This window comes from Camelus dromedarius, chromosome 16 (assembly GCF_036321535.1).
Source record: "Camelus dromedarius isolate mCamDro1 chromosome 16, mCamDro1.pat, whole genome shotgun sequence".
Classification (NCBI taxonomy): Eukaryota; Metazoa; Chordata; class Mammalia; order Artiodactyla; family Camelidae; genus Camelus; species Camelus dromedarius.
The window spans coordinates 32,191,546-32,217,421 of NC_087451.1; the positions used below are offsets into that span (position 1 = coordinate 32,191,546).

The 25,876-nt window shown below is 52.8% G+C and overlaps 4 protein-coding genes across 10 annotated transcripts in view; 2 read left to right on the forward strand and 2 right to left on the reverse strand.

The window, feature by feature from the left end:
* Positions 1–299: 299 nt before the first annotated feature.
* MIF4GD (MIF4G domain containing) lies at positions 300–4,658 on the forward strand. 2 transcript variants are annotated; one of them, XM_010998385.3, is made up of 6 exons: positions 300–452; positions 1,652–1,783; positions 2,633–2,742; positions 2,928–3,083; positions 3,187–3,279; positions 3,880–4,658. In XM_010998385.3, the coding sequence occupies exons 2-6, from the start codon at positions 1,696–1,698 to the stop codon at positions 4,105–4,107; spliced, it is 675 nt and encodes a 224-aa protein (XP_010996687.2). In that variant the 5' UTR covers positions 300–452; positions 1,652–1,695; the 3' UTR covers positions 4,108–4,658. The 2 variants fall into 2 exon arrangements, with proteins under 2 accessions (XP_010996687.2, XP_031324919.1); XM_031469059.2 differs by lacking the exon at positions 300–452 and adding an exon at positions 630–754.
* MRPS7 (mitochondrial ribosomal protein S7) lies at positions 4,563–10,998 on the reverse strand. Of its 3 annotated transcripts, none has more exons than XM_064495536.1 (5): positions 10,878–10,998; positions 6,779–6,970; positions 6,600–6,663; positions 6,057–6,224; positions 4,563–5,172 (listed from the first exon to the last, which is right to left on the reverse strand). In XM_064495536.1, the coding sequence occupies exons 1-5, from the start codon at positions 10,937–10,939 to the stop codon at positions 4,951–4,953; spliced, it is 708 nt and encodes a 235-aa protein (XP_064351606.1). In that variant the 5' UTR covers positions 10,940–10,998; the 3' UTR covers positions 4,563–4,950. The 3 variants fall into 3 exon arrangements, with proteins under 3 accessions (XP_064351606.1, XP_010996689.2, XP_010996688.2); XM_010998387.3 differs by lacking the exon at positions 10,878–10,998 and adding an exon at positions 7,606–7,740; XM_010998386.3 differs by lacking the exon at positions 10,878–10,998 and adding an exon at positions 7,479–7,618.
* On the forward strand, positions 7,748–22,373 carry GGA3 (golgi associated, gamma adaptin ear containing, ARF binding protein 3). Of its 4 annotated transcripts, XM_031469053.2 has the most exons (18): positions 7,900–7,916; positions 8,233–8,314; positions 13,216–13,300; positions 13,430–13,505; positions 14,842–14,940; positions 15,624–15,747; positions 16,006–16,109; positions 16,244–16,324; positions 16,697–16,834; positions 17,400–17,481; positions 17,591–17,707; positions 17,992–18,222; positions 18,605–18,675; positions 18,977–19,272; positions 19,492–19,715; positions 19,982–20,151; positions 20,306–20,416; positions 20,626–22,373. In XM_031469053.2, the coding sequence occupies exons 5-18, from the start codon at positions 14,857–14,859 to the stop codon at positions 20,734–20,736; spliced, it is 1,944 nt and encodes a 647-aa protein (XP_031324913.1). In that variant the 5' UTR covers positions 7,900–7,916; positions 8,233–8,314; positions 13,216–13,300; positions 13,430–13,505; positions 14,842–14,856; the 3' UTR covers positions 20,737–22,373. The 4 variants fall into 4 exon arrangements, with proteins under 4 accessions (XP_010996686.1, XP_031324914.1, XP_031324915.1 ...); XM_010998384.3 differs by lacking the exon at positions 8,233–8,314 and having other exon boundaries at positions 7,748–7,916; XM_031469055.2 differs by lacking the exon at positions 13,430–13,505 and having other exon boundaries at positions 7,898–7,916.
* A 382-nt stretch (positions 22,374–22,755) lies between these two features.
* The window catches only part of NUP85 (nucleoporin 85), a 29,971-nt gene continuing 26,850 nt past the window's right edge, over positions 22,756–25,876 (reverse strand). The window contains exons 15-19 of the mRNA XM_010998383.3: positions 25,309–25,426; positions 25,104–25,204; positions 23,764–23,915; positions 23,282–23,383; positions 22,756–22,932 (exon numbers count right to left, since the gene is read on the reverse strand). Coding sequence (XP_010996685.1) covers positions 22,831–22,932; positions 23,282–23,383; positions 23,764–23,915; positions 25,104–25,204; positions 25,309–25,426 — 575 coding nt within the window. The 3' untranslated portion in view covers positions 22,756–22,830. The remainder of the gene's footprint in view (positions 22,933–23,281; positions 23,384–23,763; positions 23,916–25,103; positions 25,205–25,308; positions 25,427–25,876) is intronic.

Sequence of the window (25,876 nt, forward strand, 5' to 3'; positions counted from 1 at the left end):
GACACCTCGCGCCACAAGTTGAAAACTGGAAGTCTTTCTCTTGAACTGGCCCACTGATTTTTCAACTTGTTTTACCAATAGCGTTTGTACTTGGAGTAGGAGAGGGGCTTAGTGGGCCTTGATCCAGCCCTTACAACCTCTCTGCCTTCTCCACCTTGGGAAGTGGCCGTGGGGTCACGCGGCCACCACCGGTAAAGTCTTACCCCTACATCCATCTCTGTCCTCCCACCTTGCTCCCTCCCACTGCTGGCTGCGGGCCACGCTCTTCTTAGGCTCCGCCCACAGCGCCCCGCCCGGGAGTCTCTTCTTCTGACCCGGTTTTAACCTGAGCCCTGACGTGCGGGAGGCGGAGTGCCACCGCTCAAGACCGAGGGCTTCATGCGGGCCGAGAAGCAGGTCCGGCCCAGCGCCAACGAGCCATTGTGGCCCCAGACAGGCCCAGGGAGACCCGGGTGAGGAGAGGATGGGACGGTGGTGGCAGTGTCGCTGGCCCACGCCAAAGATCTCGGGACTGCGCGGCTACGGCGGCGTGGGCGGGGCCCTGAGAGGTGGTGCTAGCGAGACGGTGCCGCCCCATGCCCCACCCCGCTGATACCGGCCCCGCCCCAGGCCCCGCCCATGCCGCCACGCTAGGAAATGACCTAAGCGGCGGCGAGGCGCGGCCGGCTGTGCCAGCAGCGCCGCGGGTGCGGGGCGCGCTCACCATGCCGGGCCAGCGGCCTCCGGGCACGCGGGCGCGGCGCCGGCCCGGCAGGTGGGTTGAGGCGCTCCCGCCCGCGGGACACCGGACGGCAGGCTCCGTTTCGCCGCCGGGAAGGGCGTTTCGGGTTTAGGGAAGCTGCCCACACCTGCAGACCCCTAAGGTCGTCTCCTTTGGTTGGGGGGGAGGCACCGAGTCCGGTGAGGGGACTGCAGTAGGGACCACCTCATCCCTCTCCACTCCTTAAGAGGCTGGATCCAGAATAGATAGAGCCCAGGAATTGGGAGTCCTGAGTGAGCAGGGCCGGGTTTTTGCCACTCGGGAAGCCAGCTTAACCAGTCCGTCCCGGGGAGAAGCTGGCCAGGACAAGGGGAGTCAGGGCGGCAGAGACGCTCCTGCACCCACCCACGCGGGCCGGCCCCAACCCGAGGGCTGAGGGGGTGGGCTTTCTGGACTGAGGACTCTTGATTCAAGCTGAGGGAGCGGGTTGGGGAGAGGGGCCTAGAACCCTGCTGGGACAGAATACAGCATGGAGCCTGCAGCCCGCTCACTCCCCAGCAATCGTGCAGGGCCAGCAGCTTACAGGCCAGCTTTATGTAGGTAGGGAAAGTGTCTAATATCCACCTGTCCACACCCCGGCCTTGGTATCAGATGAGAATAGACTGCCTCCTGTTGGGACTGGAGGTTAAGCACATTCACCCTTCATCTCTACTTGTGTGTAATCCCAGATGCTCCAAGGGTTCTTTAACTGTGCAGCAGGTGTTTGGCTGGTGCCCAGTCTCCATCAGAAGCCAAGCTTGGTGGGCGCTCAGCCAACCACTGAATGCCATGGACTGCTCAGGAGCATGGGTGCCGAGCGCTGGTCAGCCCTACCCAGGGCCTGTAGGCCTAGGAACCCTGGGCCCACGTTCCACACCTGAGATCTTTCCCTTTGCCTCTCCTCCTCCCCAGGTGCTGTCATTAGTCCCACCTCAATAAAGAGCTGCTGAGGCTGGATGGTCATGGGTGAGCCTGGTAGAGAGGAATATAAAATCCAGTCTTTTGATGCAGAGACCCAGCAGCTGCTGAAGACAGCACTCAAAGGTGAGCACTGGGAGCTTCCTGAGCCTGGGTCCGGAGCTACAGAGAAGGGGCCAAAGGGTCAGTACTGGAGGACTGAGCCCTAGCCCAGGGATGCTCAGCCCTCTCCCTTCATTTTCTGAGTCAGCAATGTAATTCTTGAACTGGAAAACAAGCTACATTTAGGCCAATATTTGGGATGGGAATCAAAGTCACCCTTCAGCTTTTTTTTTTTTAAAGCCTAAGTGCCCATGAAAGGAAGGTGAGGCACAGAGAACACAGTTCCTGCCACTTAAGTCCTTAACACTGAACCTGGTTTCTGCAGTGCTGCAGCCAGCTCTTGAGTGTGCATTGCTGACTGGCTTGGGACAGAGGATAGAGTGTTCTGCTTAGCAGAGGGGATACAGTAATTGTCCTGGTCCAGTGCCTTCCTGCAGCACTCAGGACACAAATTTGACTCAGCTAACAATTAGCAATGCCCACTGTGTGCCAAGCTAAGCCTGTGGGGAGGCCCAGCCTGGCCTGCTCTTGTCAGGGGTTCACATGTGTGTATTATAAGAACATTTTCTTCCATGAAATGGCTGTCAAAGATGTTGTTATTCAGTGTACCTTCCTCAGCCTAGTGCCAGGAAAAGATGCGCCCTAAAAAATGAGCATTCTTTGGTTCTCAGACACATAACCCTCCTTGATTGGGCCACCAGGAGGCTCATGGCTAGAGCTGCTCCTGTGTGTTGTTTCCTCTGTTTTCTGGTCTCTTTAAATGTAAGTGTGTAATGGGAGTGCTTTTCTGTGAACATCGCAAATCCTTTAGAAGCAGGTGGAGGCAATGTGACTGTTACGCAGCTCTAGACTCCCCACCTGTCTTTACTCTAGATCCAGGTGCTGTGGACTTGGAGAAAGTGGCCAATGTGATTGTGGACCATTCTCTGCAGGACTGTGTGTTCAGCAAGGAAGCAGGACGCATGTGCTACGCCATCATTCAGGTTGGGTGGGGTTGGTAGAAAAGAGGGGAGACGCTTTGAGGAAGATGCTTCAGGAGCAGGCAGAGATGCCAAGGGCTGGCCTCAGAGGCGAGAGAGGAGGACAGGAGGGTTCTCAGCCTCGGAAGCTTGGGTGGAGTTGCGGTGGCACTGGAACTGCCCTTCACCATACTTTCCCTGGCTCACAGGCAGAGAGCAAGCAAGCAGGCCAGAGTGTCTTCCGCCGCGGACTCCTCAACCGGCTGCAGCAGGAATACCAGGCTCGGGAGCAGCTTCGAGCCCGCTCCCTGCAGGGCTGGGTCTGCTATGTCACCTTTATCTGCAACATTTTTGACTACCTGAGGGTGAGGCCCCCATCAGCCACATCCTCTGCGGCAGTGGCAGAGATGGCCTGTCTCCTGCACCACTAAGCCAGTGCTCCGGCCCCTGCTCTTCCCTCCCCTGTAGGTGAACAACATGCCCATGATGGCCCTGGTGAACCCGGTCTACGACTGCCTCTTCCGGCTGGCCCAGCCCGACAGTCTGAGCAAGGAGGAGGAGGTGGGTGGCCCTGGCACAGAACGTTATGGGGGTGGTCTGTATTTGGCTCGGCTCAGAATGCCAGCCCACACTGCCCATGGAGACTTTCAAGGGCATCACTTGCTGGGGTGGGAGCCTGGTGGGGGCACTTAAGTCCTGTTACAGTTACAGGGCAAGCTGCTAGGTCTGGAATTTATCCAGAACAGAGAGCAGCCAAAACCTCCTGGCTAAGGCTGCCTTCCTAGTAGGAAAGCCAACCTATAATAGTAATGACAAGCACGTTGGCCAGCTGTGGATACAGATGGCCCAGAAGCCAAACTGAGGTCAGGCAGGGTGCTGGGGGAGGTTGGAGGGGGTAGAAAAGTGTAGTTAAGCAGTTTGGATACAGGGCCTGAGTCTAGCCTGGCCCAGATGAGAAACCTTAGGCAAGTCTCTGAATTTGCTTCGTTTCATGTTAAAATGTGGACTGTGCCCACCGGGGGTGGGGGGTGTGAGGAGGAAGTGGGGAAGCACATGTACAGGGCCAGGCCGGTGCCTGGCACACAGCAAATGCTCAGTAAATGGCCGCTCTGTGTGATAGGGTGGCCCTGCCCGGGGGTCACCTCCCACTGCCTCCCGCAGGTGGACTGCCTGGTGCTGCAGCTGCACCGGGTCGGGGAGCAGCTGGAGAAGATGAACAGGCAGCGCATGGATGAGCTCTTTGTCCTGATCCGGGATGGCTTCCTGCTCCCAAGTGGCCTCAGCTCCCTGGCCCAGCTGCTGCTTCTGGAGATCATTGAATTCCGGGCAGCCGGCTGGAAGACGACCCCGGCCGCCCATAAGTATTACTACAGCGAGGTCTCTGAGTAGGCCTCCAGATCAGGCTTCCTCACCAGCAGCACCGGCCTTTCTTCTACCCGCCTCCCAACCTGGCAGTGGAGTCTTTGCCTTTCCCAAAGACTTTCCCTTCCAAGACTTTTAAAAGCACCCGAGGTGTTCCCCATTCCCAACATGGTCCTGCCCTGATTACCTTCCCTCCCTGATTCCAGGATCGGGGAAAACACCAAATACACCTGCCACCACAGCCACATCAGCTTTTCTCTCCTATCGCTTTTGACCTGGGCCAGGCAGAGAAGGGCAACTCCTAACTCTCTAACCATTGGTGCAAGTTATCTTGGTGCCTCAGTTTTCCCCATCTGTAAAATGGGTATGAACAGCCATTTGTTGGATGCTTAGGGATATCAAAGGGGAGAAGCAGAGCACAGGTCACACCAGACACTGCTTTTTATACATTTTATATAAGGACCACTTTGGAAATGAGCATATTTCTTCTAGCTGGTTTTAATGGATGGCAGTACCACATCACATGCAACACCAGTTCAGGGTGAGAACTTTCAAATAAACTCTTTCTGATACTAAAACTGCTTCATTTAGTATCACCCAAAGGTCCACCCCAAGCTGAAGGAAGAGAAGGCTGGATGAGCCCTAAGTTTCTTGGGAGAAATCCAAGTTGGATTTCTCTATGCAAGGAGATGGGGCAAGGAGAGAGAGTTCTAGCCCCCAAAGAAAAGAACAACAAGCAATAAACATGCTGCTCCATCCTTATGAGGACTGCCTGCCCTTAAAAAGGAAGGACACTCTTAACCCACAGGTACTTCTCCACGTGGTAGTGGCTCACACTGAGGTTTCTTGCCGCAGGGCCTCCGCCCTCCCCTACCACCAGCGGTAGTGGGCCAGCGCGCGGTTGGCCTCGGCCATCTTGTGCATGTCGTGCTTCCTCTTAATCACAGGGCCCTGATTGTGAAAAGCCTCCAGCAGCTCCCGCGACAGCTTCTCTGGCATTAGCATCCGCCGGTGCTTATTCTCCCTGCACTCAGTAATCATCCACTTCATGGCCAGGAAGCGACGGCGCCGATCAGGTAGCGGCACAGGGACCTGGGCAAGATGGGATATGAGCTGGGTCGTCTCAAAACTTGCCAGGATGGCAGCCTCCTTCTTCCTAGAGCTCTAAGTAGCCACAGGTTTGGTTCCCTCTGGGCCAGGCCTGGCAAGGCTTCTGAGGAGAGAGGCCTGTCTTTTCGTCTCTGAGCTTCTCTCACCCCTGGGTAACCCCAGTGCAGCAGACATAAGAGGCATTCATTGAGCAAACACACCATAAGCACTGGCTTCTTTCATCTCTAAATGGAGCTCAGCCAAGGTGATACAGGCACCACTGGGAAAAGCCCAGGCAGCTGGGGTGAGCTAGCCAACTCAGATCATGGGTGTCCAGAAACAAGACCCTCTTGTCCAAGGATCATTTGCCAGGCCCCCACTATGTGCCAGGTATCATGCCAGACTCTAGAGGGGCAGAGACATTAATGAGAAAGCCTCTATCCTTATGAAGTTTACATTGAAAAAGGAAACACAAGAACATCCACTTAATGACAATGAAACATAATTAAATGCTATGAGAGAGGCACCTAGTTCAGTTCAACAAACAGTGATGAAGCATCAGTTATGGGTCAAGTGCTGTGCTAGACACTGGTGTAGCGAGATGAGGTATAAATAGTCCATCAGTGTGAGAAGCTTACCGTTTAGAACACAATGCTGGACAGGAGGGGTGGACCTTCAAAAGATGTTTTTTTGGCTCTCTTCCAACTTCTGCCTATAATTTTTACACTAAGGGACTCCGATGAGCAGATCCTGACACTCGCCAGTCCCTAGAAAGCTATCAACCATGGCCCAACTCTGGACCCTCCCACCCTCAAGCACCCTCTGCCCCAAACCCATCCTCTTGTTTTACACATGAGCAGCCCTGCTTTCCCATCCTGACCACTCACCTGGTAGAAATGGCCACCCTTGAGGATGGGTACCAGCCCAATCACGGGCTCACAGTTTTTCAGGGCTTGATGGAAGATGGTATAAGGGTTGCGTTCAATGGTTGCCTGTTCCTCTGCAGAAGCAGCATGGTACTTTTCAAACTGCTTTCTTTTCACAGCTTCCAGAGTCTGCAAAGTGATACAGTGGAGGTGGCTGCCCCAGGCTGCCCAATGGGTTTACCCAGCTGAGCTAGGACCTTGCCCTATTCCTCCCACCATCCCATTCTTCTTTAGTTGTGTAGCTCCTCCCTCAGCACTTCCAAAACAAAGATCTTAAGTGCCTACCTCTTTGCTGGACTAGAGTGGAGATATGTGATGTGGGGGTGGGGAATGGTAATTGTTGACTCCTGCAGGACTTCATTAAAGCCCCTACTCCCACACAGACGTGCTGGGAAGTTAATTTTAATGACAGATACAGAATCCATTCCTTTCTTATGCTAAAATGCAAGAGACAAGTACAAAGCTACGGGGAAAAGAAAGATGACAGAGAGAGGTACTGTTTACCTGTGTCATGAGGGATCTGGCCAGTACTTTGTTTCCTCCTTTCATCATCATGTTGGTGAACTTACTTCAAGGAGAAAAGCAACATGTTTAGCTTCCTACAGCTCTATCACGGAATCTTTACTGTAGACCCTCCCTGGTATAGTCCCAGTCCGTGGAACAAAAGTTTGTTTCCTTCTAACCTGATCACCGGGTCTTCAAACACAGAGCTTGTTTTCGCCGCCGGCGCAGCTTTGATAAGCTGGGTCTCCCTGAGCTCCCGCTCATACTTCTCCTCCTCAGTCAGCTCGGCCAAGGGCTTGCGGTAATATTCCTTGTCAATCTGGGGATCCTTGTATTCAGGACCATAGCGGCTCCACCTCACTTGGGTTAGCCTGAGAGGGGAAGAGGAAGAGGAGGGCAAAAGCTGACTCCACAAGTAAAAAGGCTTGACTTAACAATAGGCGTGTTTGCCAGTCCGCCGACGAGTGACAGCGACGCGGAGACTGTTAGCCAAAGCTGAACAGCAGTAATTCTGGCTCTTGTCCTAAGAAGTAAGAGGACCTCCCCCAAACAGGCCACGAAAGTCTGCTCCTCAAGTGCCAACGGTAAGGTCAGGTTCCTGAACCTCAGGATAGGCGTCCCGCCTATGCATCTCTCCCCCGGCTCCCAACAAAGTCCCAGCTCTGAGTTCTTTAACTTTCGGCTCCAAGTTAGAGTCCCTCGGGCGGGGGACAATCACTAAGCCTTCAGACTGAACCAAAGTCACGTGTCTGGTTAAAGATACCCCGACTCCAGGGTCTCTCCAGGTTTCCGCACGGCCTGCCTATGCCCACCCTTCCTTCCCAGCAGGTTTCTCTGTGGAGACCCAAGCGGCCTCCCAGTTGCCTGCCGCCGTCTCACCCTGGAAGCCGCAGGACAGGACCCCGCACGCCCAAGGCGAGGCCCGACCACCCTCGCGCAGCCTTCACCGCGGGGGCAGCCATCTTGGCTGATCACGAGGACCCGATAAAGACTGCCCTCGGCGTGCCTGAGCGAGTGACGGGAGACGAGGAAAAGGCTCCACAGGGTCTTAACTCTGTGCATCACCCTATTAATCCGGGCCTTAAGAGTATCTCACTCCGGGGTCTAAGGCGAAGAGTCAAAGGGAAACATTCGCCCTCCCATTTTCGCCGCAGCTTGGCGCGACGTTCCGTGGTGGCCCTCGGTCCTCTCAGGCCCCTATGCAGGCCCCGCCCCGGCGGTCTCTTGCAGGTTCTCGCGAGGTTTGAGGACGCGGGGCCGGCCCGGGCGGCTGCAATATGGCGGAGGCGGAAGGGGAGAGCTTGGAGTCTTGGTTGAGTGAGTAGCCGCGGCCGCTTCTGCCTGCCCTCGCGCCACCGAGCCGCCCCTCTCCGCACCCCTAGGCCCCCTCCCCGAGCCCCGCGGTGGCGCCGCCTGGCAGCCTGCGCCTGGCCTAGCCCGCGCTCCGAGCGCCCGGCTATCACGCCCCTTCCCTAGCAGGGCGCCCTGGCCCCCGCCCGGCCCCGGCTCCCTTGCTGCGGCGCCTTCTCCCTCTCCCGCGCGCAGCGGCGTGGGCTCGGGCCCTGTCCGGGTCCCGCAGGCTCCAGGAAGGCGACAGCCAAGTACTTTGGACTGACATGCATCTGCGCTTTAGGGAGATAGTGGTGGGGCGGCGCGCGGCTGTGACTCCCTAACGAAGGAAAAAGCTCCGAATTTGGGCTGAAACTCCGGGAGCGGTGGGTGTCACTGAGCATACACACATAGGTTCAGAATTGTGGCCGTGTGTTCGAGAAGTGACCGCTCCGCTCAGGCTTAATGTTTTAAGTTTGAAATACCCGAAGTAAGAGAGAACAGAGGTCTTATTTTTTTTTTTCCTGCAGTGACCAAAGCAGGGGGAAAGCTGTGTTGGTGAACCTCTCCCCACCCCCCACGCCCCAAACATCTTAACGAGTCATTTGTTGGTAACCTCTCTGGGCACAGCTGAGGGACAGTCTGATGCTGTAGTTGTAGCGGCCTGCTGCTGTAATTGCTAACTCGTATTACTCTTAAGGAAATACAGGTTAACATAGAAGGTAGTATTCGGCTGAAGGCTTAATACGTTGACTTTTTTATGGGCTAGTGGAGGCCCCTGGAGGCCTCTTTAAGTGAAGACAAATTGGACTGAGTAATAAGAAAGGGATGATGGCTAGATACTGCCTTGTGTAGAGGTCTCTTATTTACTAGAGCCTCCAGGCTCTTGGAGTTGGTGGCTGTTTTCCCCCAGCTACCTTTTCTTAAGAAATCCTGTTCACGGTAGTTGAACCTTAGTTAAATTTGCAAAATCTGCATTTGCAGACAAGTCACAAAGCCTTCTGTATATATGAAACTGTTCTCCAAGGAGCTCAGAGTACTCCAAAGACATTCATTTAATTTCATTTATTTAGTATTCCAGGAAAGCAGGTACTATTGTCACAATTTCACAAGAAGACAGCCTGACTAATCAATCCATTTGCCCAGAGCCACCCAACCGGATATAAGCACACTGGAATTAGTTCAATTCACAGATATTAATGGGGACATTGGAGTAATTTAAGTGACTTAAGCTGAGTTTAATAGGCTAGGTTTAGACTTGTATTTTGAAACAGCAGACCTGTTTTTGAGGGAGAGTGGAGATGGGGGTTGGGGGAGGGATTGTATCTGTAGAGACTAGAGCTGAGACTGGCCTTTGACCCTTTTCCATTACTTAGAGTGGCATTTGAAGCAGTGTCAATGTTCCTTCCATCCTTACCCTTTGTCCACCTTCACAGTTCTAATGCCTTAATGGTGTGAACTGTACCAGTTGAATAAACCAGTGCTTGGAGTTGAGTGCCATCTTAGTCTAGGTCCTTGTCACTCCATGGTTTGCCAGAATTACAAAAGCTGCTGCTGCTGGGCCCCATGTCTAAGCTCTCCCTTGCCCCTCTCAGTCCATTCTGCTCCCAGAGGAGCACATGTGTTTAGTGAAGTCATTCCACTGCTGCGGCCCTACTGCTGCCTCTTTGTGGCTTCCTGGTGTTCTTGCTTTGGTCAGTTGGATATTCTTGTCCCACCAGCACATTCCTCTCCTTATCTGAAAGGCCCGGTCCCCTTTGCTCCACTAAATACATTAAAACCCATCCCAGAATCTCCTTCCCCACTAGCCATCTCTTGATGACTTCAGCTTTCTCTAAAGTCCTGTTATTACCACAGTCAATCAGTGTTTACTGGATACCTGCTACGTGAGGTGTTACGAAGATGAAGAAGTTCAAACAATCTTTGCCTTCAGTTTGATGAAGGTGCTGCTGTAGTGGGTAAAGCATTATTAAATAAAAAAGATAAAGATACAAGGCAAGAGCCACAGATGCTGACAGTTTCTTTGGGAAATTGAGGATAAGTGGATGGAAGACAGTGCTCCCCATGGGGAGATGCCATTCAAACTAGGCCCTAAAGAATGGGGAAAATTGGCCAGGAAAACCCCAGACAGTGATGTGGAGGGAGCAAATCATGTCTGGGGCACAAACGGTAACAGGTGTTTGGCTGGTTCGAGCAAGGAGTCCCTGTAGGAGTGAGGTGGGAGAGAATGCTGGGAAGTCGAACCAAATTCTAGAACGGCTTGAATTCCAGCCCAGGAAACTTAAGTTTCTATAGTTATGAGGTCCCTGTTCCTACTGTACCTACTATAAAAATCAAGTATTTTAGGAAGGTTGATACAGGGGTTTTACATAGGATGGATTGGAGCAGAAGTTCTGGAAGCAGGTGAGAAGTAAGGAGGTAGGGGTAGGGCCAGAAATAAGAAAGGAAGTGAGTTTTAAAAAGACGTTGAGAAGAAAGGATTAGGACTGGCTGATAGAAATGAGTGAGGAGAGGGAAGGAGTCAGTGGTGAGGTTTGAGACCTGGGTGCCTGAGGGTGGGAGCAAAAGGAGCTTTTGAATGGTGGCACCATATATAGAAATAGGGAAGTCAGGAAGGAGAAGTGATGAATTTGTTTTCAGTCTCGTTTCTGCACCAAATTAGCTCTTATAATCACATGCTGTCTTGTTTTTTTGCTGTGGTTATTTCTCATGTATTGCACCAGAGGAGCATAACCTCCTCAAGGGTAGGATCCAAGTCCTGTACTTTTTCTGCAGTCCCGCCAGTGTCTAGTGTGCTGTGTACTCAGTTTTCTGTGGGTGCTTAACAAAGACTTGGTGACTAAGTCTCCCTTGAGTTAAGACCCTAGCATTAAAGGTTGAGTCTTGACTCCCTTTCCATCCATGTCCTTGCCTCTGCTTATTTCTAAGTCATTAGCAGGTAGAACTTACCGTCTCTGGACTGTCTGAGCTGAGTTGGGTTGAGGTGGGGTGGCTAATGCTGCTGTTTCCATCCCTACTTGACCAGAGGTCCCACGACAGCCAAGGCTAGTGATGGAAGTAAGTTGAAAATGAGAGCAGAAAATCTAGAGGCAAAGACACAGTAGAGCAAGGCTTTCAACAGAAACCCAAAAATAGGAACCTTGAGTCCGAGTAGAGCCCAGAGGGGCGGTTCTAGAAGGCAGAGTCTGCAGGGGAGGCTCTGGTGTCACTTCTCTGCCAGGTGAAGGAGAATGATGAGTGGGTGACGGTTGTGTGCATCTGCTGGGGGAGGCAGTGGGCAGATGGAGAGATTGAGTCACCCAGAATTATCCCCAGAGGTTCTTCCAGTTCCTGTAGGTGACTGAGGTCTGCCGTCTGAACTGGCTGGAGGGTTGGAGGAGATACTCAGAAGTGGGACCAACAGGGCCAAAACCAGGGCTTTTTGTGCTCATGTGTAGGTAGAGAACTCCCTACAGGTTTGCAGTAAAAAGGTCTATAAGGGGGAAAGCAAGTGGGATTCTAGAGATGTTGTCCATAAATGAAAAAGAGGTAGGCGTATTCTTGGAAGCAGAAACGCTACAGGAATTACGGCCACCTAGGCGGGGTACATTGGTGAATGCCCGATGCTTGTATACGTGTCGGGGGAGGGCTGCCCACATCATACACTATAAGATGCTTTTCTAGTTGCAAACAGCGGGAAGTGAGTGGGCTACTTTTTTTCTACCACAAAGTACGTGACTGTTTCCAAAATGATAATAGTGACAGGTCGGTATGGCTCCTCAGACCATCTTATTTTTGTATCCGACAGCCTCTTGATGTCATATGAGAGCTTTAGCTTTAAGCATCTCAAATGATAGAGATTAGTAACAAAGCCGTGTTAACACCTGAGAAGATTTCAGACACCTGGTGGGAGAGACGCAGGGCTTCTCTGGAAGGCAACAGCTAGTAGGTCACTGTGGCAAAAAATAGCCGCTCTTGATAGAATTAATCTCCCTTCCCTTTGAGCATGGCATTTTATAGGGCCTGCTGGTTCTTTTTTCAGGACTGAGGACTGATGTTTCTCTTTTTCTCTAAATATGATCCTAAACCATCAGAACTTTCTTGGCAACCAGAGCAGAAACGCTGCCAGAGAGAGCGCTGGGCGCTGCAGGCCTTCCCTCCGCCTCAGGGTGGCGTCTGCTGACCTCTTGTGGCTCCTGGGGTTGGGGAGGGAGCGGGGGCGTGGCGAGGAGTCCCTGTTAGGATTTGGTTGTGGAGCTAGTGATTCTTAATATTAGGGGAAAAGGAAGTTAAGAAGACACAGTCATGAGAAATCAGAATTCAGGAACTTGTAACAACACCTCTTGCTGGGAAGGGCTTTTATCTTTTGTATATATATTTTTATTGAAGTATAGTCAGTTTACAATGTGTCAACTTCTGGCGTACAGTATAATGCTTTAGTCATACATGAACATACATGTATTCATTTTCATATTCTTTTTCACCATAAGTTACACCAGATATTGAATATAGTTCCCTGTGCTGCACAGTGTGAACTTGTTTATCTATTTTATGTATGTTAGTTAGTATCTGCAAGGAAAGGGCTTTTTTTTTTTTTTTTTTTTAAGGGAAGGGCTTTTTCAAGGCTCTGTCACTCACTACGCTTTTGGCCCTCGTGGAAATCTGCAGGAGGAGCATGGTGCTTAAAAAAGGATAAACGCCTTCAGTCTTCCGTTTGTCTTCGGAACCTGAAGCTCTAAATTTAGCAAACAGCTTGAGAGTGCTTTATGGAAGAGGCAGACTCTGCAAGATCTGAATCAGAGATGAGAACACATTTAACCACCCTCAGCTGGTGCCGTCCTCTGTAAGCACGCGTTCTGGGAATAACAGGGAAAAGAGGACCCACACCAAGTATTAGGAGACGAGGCATTTAGCTCCTGGAATTTAAACCCTCGGCGACCCTCTGAGAACCCTGAGCATTTGTCCTTGATCGTGGAAGACCGTTTAAACTTGAAGGTGCTGATCACTGAGGCGCAGTCTGTTTCTGAGATCCCAGGGACAGATAGCACAGTGATTGATGCCTAGAGGGGTTCAATACACGCTGTTAGCTTACCTTAAAATGAGAACATAGGATTTGTTTTCTCTTTCATCTGTGTCTTTCAAAATACTAGACAGAAAACAATGTTTGAACTATTGAGGCGTCGCTATTGGAGGAGAAATTTCTAAACAAACTTCTCTTTACATCAAAACCTACAAACTGTGAGGAAACCTTCTATTGTGTCCTCCTTGCTCTTTATAATAGTTGTCCTCCTTTTTGTTCTGTCCCAAGATAAAGCCACCAATCCTTCCAACCGCCAGGAGGACTGGGAATACATAATTGGCTTTTGTGATCAGATCAACAAAGAGCTTGAAGGGTGAGTCTCAAAGCTGTTAGGGGGCAGGTGAGGGATGGCTAACTGGAAAGGTCAAAAGCTGTGGCCATGGAGGGCTAGCCAAATGGCAGAGGGTCAGGGTCCTGAAAGTGTGGTCTGCTTGTCTCCCAGGCCACAGATCGCCGTCCGACTGCTGGCCCATAAGATCCAGTCTCCGCAGGAATGGGAGGCGGTCCAGGCCCTGACGGTAGGTTTTTCATGCCGACAGTGGCTCTTCATGAGCCCAGGCCTTTGCTCGTGCACCCGCTGGCATCTCCAGCAGGGTTGGGGCTCATGCCCTTGTGCCAGGCACTGAGCTTCTCAGTGTGTGAGAAGCTCACTGCTGGTGTGAGCACAAGGCCTAGTGGGAGAAGCAGAGTGGCCAAGCCAGGGTGGGGAGCCAGAGGCAGGGGCCCTGGGCCTAGGGTGGAGCTCAGGGAAGGCTTCTCGAAGAGATGCTGTCAGAGCTGTCTTGCCCAGTAAGAGTTGGCCAAGTATAATTCATTCTGTAGGTAAAAATAATACCAGTTACTAGTGAAGGCATCACACCAGTGGGCAGATCTTAGCATTTATTCAGACTAAGAGGATTCAAGATGTGTGGCTGTGTGTGGCCCTTTGGCACCTCCAGCCTCTCCCCTAAACCAGGATTCCAGGGTTCTCTCCTGACTTATTCAGCTCTTGGGGAGACAGGAGAGGGGACATGGTTGTGGAAAAGGCGCTTAAACAACCCACATGCATGCTTCTGCTGAAGGCTTTAAACCTGTGGTTCTCCACCAGGGGAGGTTTTGTCCCTCAGGGGACATTGGGCAATGTCTAGAGATACTTGGTGTCCCATGTCAGGGGCTGATACCAGCATCTGGAGGGTAGAGGCTGGGGATGCCGCTGAACACCGTGTAACATTCAGGGCAGGCTTCCACAGCAAATGACTGCCCCAAATGGCAGTAGTGGTGCAGCTGGAAACCCTGCTTTACAAAGACGGGAGCCTTTACAAAGACGGGGGCAGCACCGGGTGCTGTGCTCCTGGGCATAAGCTGCAGGGCCACGGGCAGCACAAGAAAACTTCAGGCAGTTTTGTGGGCCCCAGGAGGAAACTAGATGGGAGCAGGGGAGGGAAAATAGCATGTCATCTAAAATGAAGATAACAATTTAAATATTCTCTGCCACCTCCCCAAAACATTGATCAGCTTGTGGAAAGAACCCTGGACCCTGAGTCGGAGAAATGTTACCTCTGGGCCTGTTGCCTCATCGGTACGACACAAGGGCAGAATCTTGCAGGCAGGCGCCTTCCAGGACTGACATTTGATCTGTCCTGGTATCTGGGTATCAGGGTTTTAGTTCTTGTTGAGCTTCCCCGGGAGAGGTTTGCAATTTGAGGGACACTTAAGTCTGTAATCCTGTGGCCCTGAGGCAGTGTACACGACTTTTCCCGGTTAGTTCCTTCCTTGGGTGATTATTTGTTCAGCGCTACTTTTGTGCAGGGTCTGGCTGAGTGCCAGCTCCTACCCGGACCCCCTCACTGAGCGCCTCTCCTTTGTGTGGACCAGGTGCTGGAGGCCTGCATGAAGAACTGTGGGAGGAGATTTCATAACGAAGTGGGAAAGTTCCGGTTTTTGAATGAGTTGATCAAAGTCGTCTCTCCAAAGGTCAGTCGGTGGCAGTTTCCTCATTTCTAGGAACCTCTTTTGTGTTCCTCCCCCTCTCCTATCCTGCTGGCTTGCACTGCACAAACCAGCATCTCCACTGATCCGAGATTCCCCAGGTCCTGCCTCAGAGAGCTAGGCCCTGAGGGAACAGGATGCCTGTACAGGGCTCCCAGCCTAAGTGCAGCAGCAGCTGTGTAGGGGCGCAGGGGGGCTGTACAGCGCCAGCCTCTGGGCCCCTAGTGACAGCAGTCCCTCTTCCTCAGCCTGGCTCACGTGGACGCAAGCAGCTGGCCCCCCTCACCCCTCGGCTTCCCTTGCACGCTAGTGTTAGTTAAGCTCTGGGCACCCATTTATGGCAGAGGGAACAATTTTTCACGCTAAAGACTTTCTCTAACTCCTTGGAGATAAAGTGCGGTTGTGTTTCTGGTAGATTGTGCATGGAAATGCAGTGACGTGCTCCCGGCCCCCCCGCCTAGCCACAGTCTGTCCCGCAGACCTATACAGCTGCTGCGTGCGGGTAGTTCCCACCTCCCCTCTGGGGCTGCCTCACCCCACACCTGCGGGCTTGGAGGAGGCTTGAGGACTGTAACCAGTTAGTGACCGTTTCATTGCTATGAAGAGAGCCCTCTGTTTCTGCCTCCAGCCTGCACTTGCTAGGTTTTCCCATGTTCTTTGCCTCTTAGTACCTAGGGGACAGGGTGTCTGAGAAAGTGAAGACCAAGGTCATCGAGTTGCTTTATAGCTGGACATTGGCCCTGCCGGAAGAATCAAAGATCAAGGATGCCTACCACATGTTGAAGAGACAGGGTACGTGCCTGCCTTCCCTCAGCCTCACAGCAGCCCTGAAGGATGGCCCAGGCCAGGAAGAACGAGGTGGTGTCTGTCACCCCAGGCTGCGTCCCTTCCTCCTGAAGAAGCAGGAGGGCCTGGGCTGGGGTTTGAGGGGCCGAGGTGCACGTGGCCTGCCAGCCTGGTTACAGGGAGGAGTGCCCCCTTGCTGTGTGGGGAAGGGCAGGCAGCAGGGTGGCCCAGCCTGAGCGAACACTGCCCTGCGTCCCCTTTCAGGCATAGTGCAGTCTGACCCCCTGATCCCTGTGGACAGGACGCTGATCCCCTCTCCACCACCTCGTCCCAAAAACCCTGTTTTTGATGATGAGGAGAAATCCAAGGTAAAGTGCATCCCAGCCTGCTGTGTCCGCAGATGAGGTGGGGGTCTGCTCAGTGCTGTGGGGAGCTCGGTTCCTGTGGTCTCCCCAGGTGGGGTGCTGCCTGTCCCTTCACCTTTGATACCTTCCTCTTCCAGCTTTTAGCCAAGTTGTTGAAAAGCAAAAACCCAGATGACCTGCAGGAGGCCAACAAACTCATCAAGTCCATGGTGAAGGAAGTGAGTGGCCCTGCGGGGGAGGAGCCTGTGACCACAGAGCAGAGGTCCCTCCCCCTGGGGTTAGGTCTTGTTTGCCCCTGTCCCCAGCCCTTACCTGGAAGGAGGAGCGAGGGGCTTCTAGGGGAGAATGGGCTAGAGGAGCAAGAGTAGATGGGGCCAAACCTGGGGGTAGCAAGGGCTGGTGTTTTAAAAGGAAAACTGTAGACGGGGTCTGAAGCCAGTCGTTCCCAGGAACCAGGCATTGAAAAGAGCTTCTATGGGGCTGGCCTCTGCTCTCGTGTTCTCTCGGAAGGTGTGATCCTTGCTTGGCGGGATTTAGGGCTAGTGGGACGAGTCCAGTTGAGCCCTTTCTCCTGATTCTCTTGGATGCAGGATGAGGCTCGGATCCAGAAGGTGACCAAGCGCCTGCACACTTTAGAGGAGGTTAATAACAACGTAAAGCTGCTCAGTGAGATGCTGCTTCATTATAGCAAAGAGGATTCTTCAGAGGCAGATAAAGAGCTCATGAAGGTAAGACCGTGTCTGGAGAGCTGGGCCCTGGGAAAGGGAGCCAGCCTTTGCTGAGTCCCTGCTCTGAGACACCTGGTGTTCCTTGACCTATTAATCAGCACAGCAGCCAGGTAGAGATGGGGTGGCGCTCCCGTTTTGCACATGAGCCATGGGTGGCTCGCCCTGAGGTGGGAGTGCACGTACACCCGTGTCCATGTGACTCTGCAGACCCGCCCTCGGGCTTGCCCCTGCTCCCTGCCTCGCCTTCTGCCTTGGGCACGTTTGGGCAGGAATGCCCACCCTGCGCCCCTGACGCTCACGTTAGTCCTCAGTCACTTAGATACTTTGAATTCTGAGGCGTGTGCCAGCCTAGGAGGTAGGGACATCCTGGGGGCTTTTCTGCCTGAGCAGGTATCTTGGGTGACACTGTGGTGGAGGCTGGCAGCAGGAAGACATGGTCTGAGCCCAGCTCTGCCGTTAACTGACCATGGTACCAGGGGAGCCCTGGGATTTTCTGGGCATGAACACTGCATTAGGTGACCTCTCAGAACCCTGGTAGCTCTGATTTATGTCTGGGTCTCTTCAGGAACTGTTTGATCGGTGTGAGAACAAGAGGCGGACATTATTCAAACTAGCCAGTGAGACAGAGGACAATGACAATAGTTTGGGTGAGTGAAAGGCAAAGAGTGGTTGATGAGGATGACCAGGGAATTTGGATCTGTTTGTGGTGGGGAAAGTTGTTCTGGCCAGGAGTGAAAAGTCTCTTTCCTTCTCTAGGGGACATCCTGCAGGCCAGTGACAACCTCTCCCGGGTGATCAACTCTTACAAAACAATCGTTGAAGGGCAGGTCATCAATGGTGAGGTGTCTACCTCAGCCATGCCCAACTCTGAAGGTAAAATGTTCTAGTCCCCACTCCAGCCCAGCCCTAGTCCCCACCTACAGGCCACGGTGCAGGTTGACCAGTGTGTCATCCCTCAGGCCTCGAGGGGATTCTCCAGCTTCCCAGAGGCTGGGAGATACGCTCAGCAGGGTCTTCCCTGCCCAGCGCCTCCACTTGCTTTTCACGTTCCCCAGGCACAGGCGCCCTCAGATTAGGCCAGAGGCTGTGCACGGAGTTCTGCCTCCTGTACAGCTATTAGAGGGGCCTCTATTCCTGTCTCCTGTTCATCCATCCAGGAAACAACCACTCCAGTAACCAAGGCACTCTCATCGACCTTGCTGAGTTGGATGCACCGAGCAGCTCCTCAGCCCCTGCCCCCACCTCCTTGGACATCCCTGTCCTCCCTCCACCCCCGCAGGCCTCGGGAGGTGGGTGCAGCCACTCCTGCAGCCAGGCCGAGGCACCCCCAGGACCCAACAGCGCAAGCAACGCCCTCTGCCTGTTGGACGAGGAGCTGCTCTGCTTGGGTGTGTCCTGGGAGGGGGCGTAAAGGGCTTCTGGTGGTGTCGGTAAAGAGGAAAGGTGTATGGGATCAGGAGGACATCCGAGGGGGACCCTGTGTGCTTTAGCAAATGTGAGAAGGAGGCTTCAGTGTCCCTCAGGCCATCGGTGTGCGTGTGGACTGCAGGGTGGATACAGTGGACCCAGTGTATTGCTCTGCTTCCCTCTCCCTGGGGCTGTCATTGTAAGGACTACAGAGGATCCATTCCCCTCTAGAGGCTGCTTGGGGGCACCTGCCTCCCTACTTCACCCATTGACCTCACTTTTGTCATGTGACCCTTCCTCAGGCAGGTGGGGTGGGAGCTGCCCGAGCCCAGAGCCCTTCTCACCAGGCTTCTCTGTTCCCAGGCCTCACTGACCCAGCCCCCAGTGTTCCTCCCAAAGAGTCAGCTGGTAACAGCCAGTGGCCCCTGTTCCAGGTAAGGGCACAGTTGCCATCACTGAAGGGCTCTATAAACGTGACTTACTAGGATCCTCCCCTTTTCCTGACTAGCTCTCAGCTGCTGTTAGCTGCGACCAGCTGGCTGTCCTGACCTCCTAGGTCAGTGCCCTGGGTGCAGCTGGGATCACATCCAAGTACTTCCCTGCCCTGTCCTCGGAGGGCTGCTCGTCCAGAAGGGTTGCAGTAGGGTCCTGGGCAAAGGAGGAGGCATGCCCACACCCTCTGCTGCCTGCAGGGCCCTCCACGCTCCACTCATTCACGCTTTCCATTCCCCATAGAATGAACAGTCGGACCTGGACTTCTTCAGCTCCAAACCGGGGACTGGTACCTGTAGCCCCTCAGATGGGCGTCTCCTCCAGCCCTCCGCACTCCCCGCAGGCAACTCCCAGGCTCCTGTGGTCCCAGCCAGCGTTGCTGCCCCCAAAGCAGGCTCCTTTTTGTTCCCTACTGGACTGGCCCCAGCTTCGGCCCCAAAGGCTGAGCCCGCAGCTCCTGGGTACCATGGTTCATGTTTGGGCGACAGCACCACGCACCAGCTGGATGCGCTCGATCAGCTTCTAGAAGAGGCCAAAGCGTAATGAGTGGGAGATAGCGGGTGTGCGGGAGGTGGGCAGGCCCAGAGGCAGCTGCCGAGGGGTTGAGGGTGCTCCCTTTTAACCTGGTCTGCCAGGCTGGAATCTGGAAGCTAGGGAAGGGGAGAGGATCCAGCTCTAGCCTGGGAGGCCTTCGCAAGGGGCGGCCCAGCAGCTCTGCCTGGTCTTTGATTTGCCTTGTTCTCCTTCCTGCCTCCCAGGACCTCAGGCCTGGTGAAACCTGCCTCCGCCAGCTTCTTCCCTGGGGCTACCACCTCCCCTCTGATCCCCACCAGCACCTCAGCTAGGCCTCTCCTCCCCTTCTCCACGGGGCCCGGCAGCCCTCTTTTCCAACCACCTGCCTTCCAGTCCCAGGGCAGCCCCATGAAGGGGCCCGAGCTCTCCCTGGCCAGTGTCCACGTGCCCCTGGAGTCTATCAAGCCTAGTAGGTGTTGGAGGTTTGGGGTAAGAGGGGAGGCGGGGCTTGCGGTGTGGGGAGTGGAAGGGGTGGGGTGGGCCGCTCTCCTGCTGTTTGAGCCTTGCTTGTTCCTGCCTCAAATTCTCAGGAAGCTCTGATAGAGGCTCCTCCCCAGACTCCTCCAGGGAGCCTCATCACCACAGGGTCCCCTCGCCCTCCCCACTTGGCTGCAGCTCTCTGTTGGGCATCTTCGGCCCTCTCCCCTTAGACAATCACGTGCCACCTTCTTACAGGTAGCGCCCTTCCTGTGACAGCCTATGATAAAAACGGCTTCCGCATCCTCTTCCATTTTGCCAAGGAGTGCCCTCCAGGCCGGCCAGACGTGCTGGTGGTGGTAGTGTCCATGCTGAATACGGCACCCTTGCCTATCAAGAGCATCGTGCTGCAGGCGGCAGTGCCCAAGGTACCCCCAGCTTCCTGGGGCCTCTGGAGGCAGAAATTACGTTTCTCTTGCACCACTGCATCCAGGAGGCAGCATGTGTTCACTGTGGCCTTACCTGGTTCTGTCTCAGGGGCACCTGCCGTCTCTTCAAAGGTGCTTCTCTCTCTCTCTTTAGTCAATGAAAGTAAAGTTACAGCCACCGTCTGGGACAGAACTCTCTCCGTTTAGCCCCATCCAGCCACCTGCAGCCATCACCCAGGTCATGCTGCTGGCCAATCCACTGAAGGTGAGCTTGAACCAGGACTGCAGCCTAACGCTCTAGGTGTCCCCAGTTTAGGGCCTTGGGATGACTGCCTCCCAGTTGTGATGCTGCAGCCACTAACCTGCGTCCCTTCTCTGCCCTGGTCCAGTGGCTGAGTACGGAAGGGGTGGTAGGAGCAGAGCCCCAAGGGGATTGGAGAGGAGGGCGTCTCATGTGCTGCCTCTCTGCTACAGGAGAAGGCGAGGCTTCGGTACAGGCTGACCTTCGCACTGGGGGAGCAGCTGAGCACAGAGGTGGGCGAGGTGGACCAGTTCCCTCCTGTGGAGCAGTGGGGGAACCTATGACCCCAGAAGACACTGTCATCTGCACTTTGAAGCCCAGGCAGGCTGCCCCAAGATGGGAGGCTCTCCAGGTCCAGTCATTCTCCACGTCCTGACTGCCGTGCTTAGAGGTTTGATATGGAACGGGGGCCCTGGGCATTGCTGCCAGGAGCCAAGCTGCTGCTGTGATGATCTCTCTTCGCCCCTAAAAGGACCTCTTTTTATTTACCTGTGTGACTTGAAGTGGCCACGTACTGTCGGGTGGGGAGTGGCCCCCAATCTGCACTCCGCCCTGGGCACATGGACCCAAGGCTGGAGTAGGCTGTTCCCCTTGTGCTGGCATCCCCTGATGCCACAACGGGGAGGTCCCTGCAGACAGACTCAGGGCCCTCCCTCAAGGACCGTGTCCTCACACCCCCAGATGTCTCAGCCCCTGCATCGCTACTCCGTGCTTCCCCTGGCAGGCGCCTGCTTCCACCTTCAGCGAGGTGGGCAAAGCCCAGTAGTCCCGAATGGCCCTAGGCCCACAGTAAGGAGTTGGAGTGCTGCCGAATCTCCCAACCCTGCCTTCCGTGGGCAGTGTCATCCTGGAATGGTCACTGGATGATGAGTTGTGTGCTTTTCCTGGCGGTGGCAGGCTGTGTCCTATGGACATCTCAGTAGGACAAGGAACTCAACCTATTAGAAACAGAACTTGGCCTCATGGCAGCCTAAACTAGGGATAGGAAAGAAAATGGAAGAGAACCAGTGTTTTGCCTTCTCTGGAAGCTACTCAGCACTTTCTGGGAAAAGCGTGCCTCCTGCTGTGGGAACAGGCCATCCTACTCACTACCTCTTGCTTGGCATGAAATAAACTGCTGTCCTGCCCCTCAAGTCTCTGAAGGGGAAGACAATGCCCATCACCCTGTGTCCTCCTGCTTTGGCCTCCCCTTCCTCCCACCAGATGGCCTGTGCTGTCGCATATGGTCGGGAACAGGAGGCCTTAGGGTTAGACACATTGCACTAGACTTCTGTCCTTACCTGCCACCCAGAAACGACTGTCCCCAGCTGCTGAGGGGCACTGTCAGCGAGATGTTGGGTCTGGAGGTGGTGAGATTAGGGGCCTTGCTTGAATCGAGTCACCAGACCCTATTGCTTTGACAGTGCTTAGCCCCAGCTGCTCCATCCAGCAGATGCAACTGGACCAGGGACTCTAGGCCTCACAAGGCGATAGGAAAGTGAGAACCACCAGCTGGGGAAAGAGCACACAGCTCACCTGAAGGGCTCAGCTGGAGGGCTCAGACTCCTCTCCAGGCAAAGGTGGCACAAGCCATGTTCCCTGATCCTTGCCAGGCATCCTTATTCTATCAAGTCATCTCCCCTTCCCTCCCATGGTTAGCAAGCAGGTTTCACTGCTTCACTAGGACAGTCAAAAGTGAATCAGTTTCACTACTTAAGGACTAAATCCAAGAGCTTTCCAGAGATGAGCCGCTGCAGCCCTGGGAAGGTCTGTGGAATTACTATGTGGAAACATACCTTTATAATAAGCTTCAGACATTAAAATTACTTATGAGTGTTACTCATTACTACTGAGGTCACTGCTTTGTGACAAACGACTGTACTGGATATATCAACTGCTGCCCTTGGTTTGCTGCATGTTAAATAAAACCATTTTCGCCCTACTTGGAATCCTTCCAGTACAGACACCATTCACCTGATGTTGGGGGTAGGTGCCCCTTACGAGTTCCAATGTAGACAGCTGGATATGCTGGCATTCATTACCGGAGGTTTTTGTTAAAAGTGTAAGTTCCTTTTCTTTGTTAAAGGAGACAACCAGAAAGTTAACGTGAGTGTTCCAGAGGATTCTGAGGTGAGGCCAGATTCCAGGAGCACAAGTAAACTACTGAATGGTCCTGTTGAAGTTCCTAATTAGAGGCAAGAGGGCACTACTCACCGTTCATAACTTCTAGGGGTGCCTTTTTCTCTGAGAAGAGAGCTACCTCAGGTTTGTAGTGCAGGTAGATTAAAAACTCCCTAGATGGACTCTTAAGAACTTGCCTTACATTTGCAAAAGAAAACATTTATTCTTTTAAAAATGTATATACATAGCCTTACAAAGATACCATGTTGGAGCTGGCTTCAGGAACCTTCCAGCGAGCCTTCTTTTATAATTGACCGAGCAAGATTTCGTGCAAGAGCAAGTCTCAGCATTTCCACTTTGGTGGTCTCTACGTCGTCATCCTAAAAGCAGAGAGCCAGCATGAGGTACAGCAGGAAGTTTCCCTTCTTCACAGCTCCCAAGACTAATCCAAAGGTTAAAAAAAAAAAAAGGCATTTAACATGTAGTAGTACTGTCCAGCAAGTTCTTAATTTAAGAGATGGAGCTGCATGCAAAGGACCACTGTGACCGATCAGCAGGAAAGAATGTGAGACCAGAATACTAGAATCACCCCATTTTCTCCTAAAAAGTTGGTGTGTCACAGTTACAGGTTAAGAGATAACTTAAGAGGCACATGAATTTTAAGGAGCCAGTGCTGGCGGGGAGCCTTTCTACATTGTGGAACGAACAAACTGGAAAAGCTAAACTGACCTGGAGTCGCTGGGGATCAGGCTCTCCACACACTGGCTTTCCTGAAGTCAAGTCCTCCAGACACCTCATCAGCTCATACGTTTGCTCTGCTGAAAAAATCACCTAGGAGAGAGATGCTGCTTCACTTAGCTGCTCCCCGGGCAAAACCTGCCCTGGTTTGGGCATAGGGCCAGGTTGAGATACCCTTTCTTGGATCCCTTTTGGAGGAGTGTGCTTTGTATATGCAACCCCGGCAGGGCAGAGCACCCCTGTTCTCACTCTCAGCTCTTCCTGTCAGGGCCCTGGGCTGAATATTGTCAGCAGATAGCTGCCTCGTTTCAAATTAAGTAGTTTTTCTCACATAGATACTGGATTTCCAGAGTGGGTGCTGTGGGGGGAACATGCGCACACACAGGCCTACTTAGGAGACAATGGATAGGTACATATCTGCAACAGCGACAGGATGGCAGGCAGAGAAGAAAATCACTGGACTCAACCTGTACCTGTTTCTGTTCCAGAAGGGGCAGGGCATCTGTTAGAAGCGTCATCCAGAAAGACCGTGGGGCAATCTGAGAAGTCATCAATGACAGGAGAAGAGAAGCGGCATCAACGAAACGCTTCTCCCCGTATAACCGGTGGAACTCGCGGTACTTTCCTATAGAGGAAAGAGAGCGCTAGGTCACCTCTGGCCCTAAACAAAAGAAGAGACCCCAGACCAGCCATTCCACGGAGCAGAGAAATTCTTCCAGAGCGGTCTCCAAGCTCACAGATCAGTGGGACCAAAAGGATTCAAACACATGCTTACAAGGGGCTCCAAGAGCCAAACCTGGGAGAATCTAAGCAGCAAAATAAACAAGCATCATGGATTATAACACACTGAATAAAGTAACCCCCATGAGACCATTCCTGATGTAAATGAAAGGATAAACAGGGAAAAAGATGCTTTGTTGGCATCCATACAGTGGAATGCCAACTAAAACACAGGGGGTGGCAGTCAGAAAACCACGAGTAGTTACTGAAACTAGGGGGTCAAAGTTTTATGAAAAAACATTTAAATAATCTCAAAGTCTCTCCACAAATTGTTAAATCAAAGGGAAACTTGGTGCTGCACAGAGGAGACACTTAGTGGAAGCCGCTTTAACCAAGTGATCAAAAGCAAACTCTACCAGTAAGAGGGCAGACAGCACTGAGGAGGACACGTCGCCTCAGTGGAATTCCTGCCCAAATACATAATCTGAATCTGCTCATGAGATCAACCCAAAGTGGGAACATTCTACAAGAGAGCTGAACTGACCCTTAAAATGTCAAGGTTAAGGAAGCACCAGCAAAGGCAGAGGCACTAAAAAGACCTGCAAACTAAATTCGCAAACCTGGACAAAATAAAGGACATCACTGGGACGGCTGATGGAATGAGAATACGCATGTGGATCGGATGAGAGTGCTGTTATCAGTGCTGAACCTTCTGATCTTGATAACTGTGGTTATGTAAGAGAATGTTCTTGTTCTTAGGAAATACACGCTCAGGTATTTATGGAGAACAATGTCTCCACTTACTTTCAGATTTTTCCCAAAAAACCTGATTGAGAGAATGAATGAGGCAAAATACAAATAACCAGTGAGTCTAGGTAAAGTGTGTGGGAGTTCCTTATTCCTTACACTACTTCTACAACTTCTAAGTTTGAGATTACTGGAAAATAAAATGTTACCCAAAAATATGCTTTGTAGAGACTGGCACACGGGGTTCTATGTCTTTTGGACTGGAGAAGTCTAGAACAGTCTCTCCAGTCTTCACAACTGTCCACTTGTGCTGAAGGTCCAGGGGACAGAGCCTGGCAAGACTCACCCAGGAAGGTCAGTCGATCACTGAGCATCATGGCTGGCCCCAGGTTGTCAATGAGATCCAAATCAGAAAAGCAGCCTCGCTCACAGTAATCCCTGAGGAATCTGCAAGGCCAAGGCCAGAGATCAGAGCAGCAGTCCCAGGCCCACCTCCTCAGCCTCCCAACTTCCCAGACAGTACCCAGGAAGCGCATACCAGTTGAGCCCACCTGTCTGACACCAGCGTGGCAAAGGCGGCATCTTTAGCTCGAATGCTCCAAGAGAGGGCAGAACCCAGGCGATTGTTGCGAACAGCTTTCATGGCTAAGATCTTACAAATGCTGCGAACTTTGCAGGGAAAAAGAGAAAAGGTGCCATTTTCACCCTACAGATCACTCCATTCCTGAACTTTGCTGGGATAGGAGCAACCTTCCCACCTCCGAGCTTTATAGGGCTTCTCCATGGGCTCCAAATACAGTTGGACCAGTAGAACTAGGAACTTCATGGTTTATAAATTGTCTCTTGGCTCTGTTAACAGTATGACCCACCCTGGCAGGACTGGCTTTCATTTCATGGGTGGCAAAAGATTTGTACTGCTCCCCACAGCTGAGCACCTCTGTTATCTGTCCAGGTGCTGAAAATCCTATCATCCTTTGGGTCTTGATGCCACATGCTTTCAGAGATGGTCATAAGCATGCAATGCCTCTGGGAAGAATAACAACTTAGATTTTTATCACTCAACAGCGAGGGGAGAAGAAAAAGGGCAAACTTCATCATCGTTTCCTCCCTGTGCTCTTC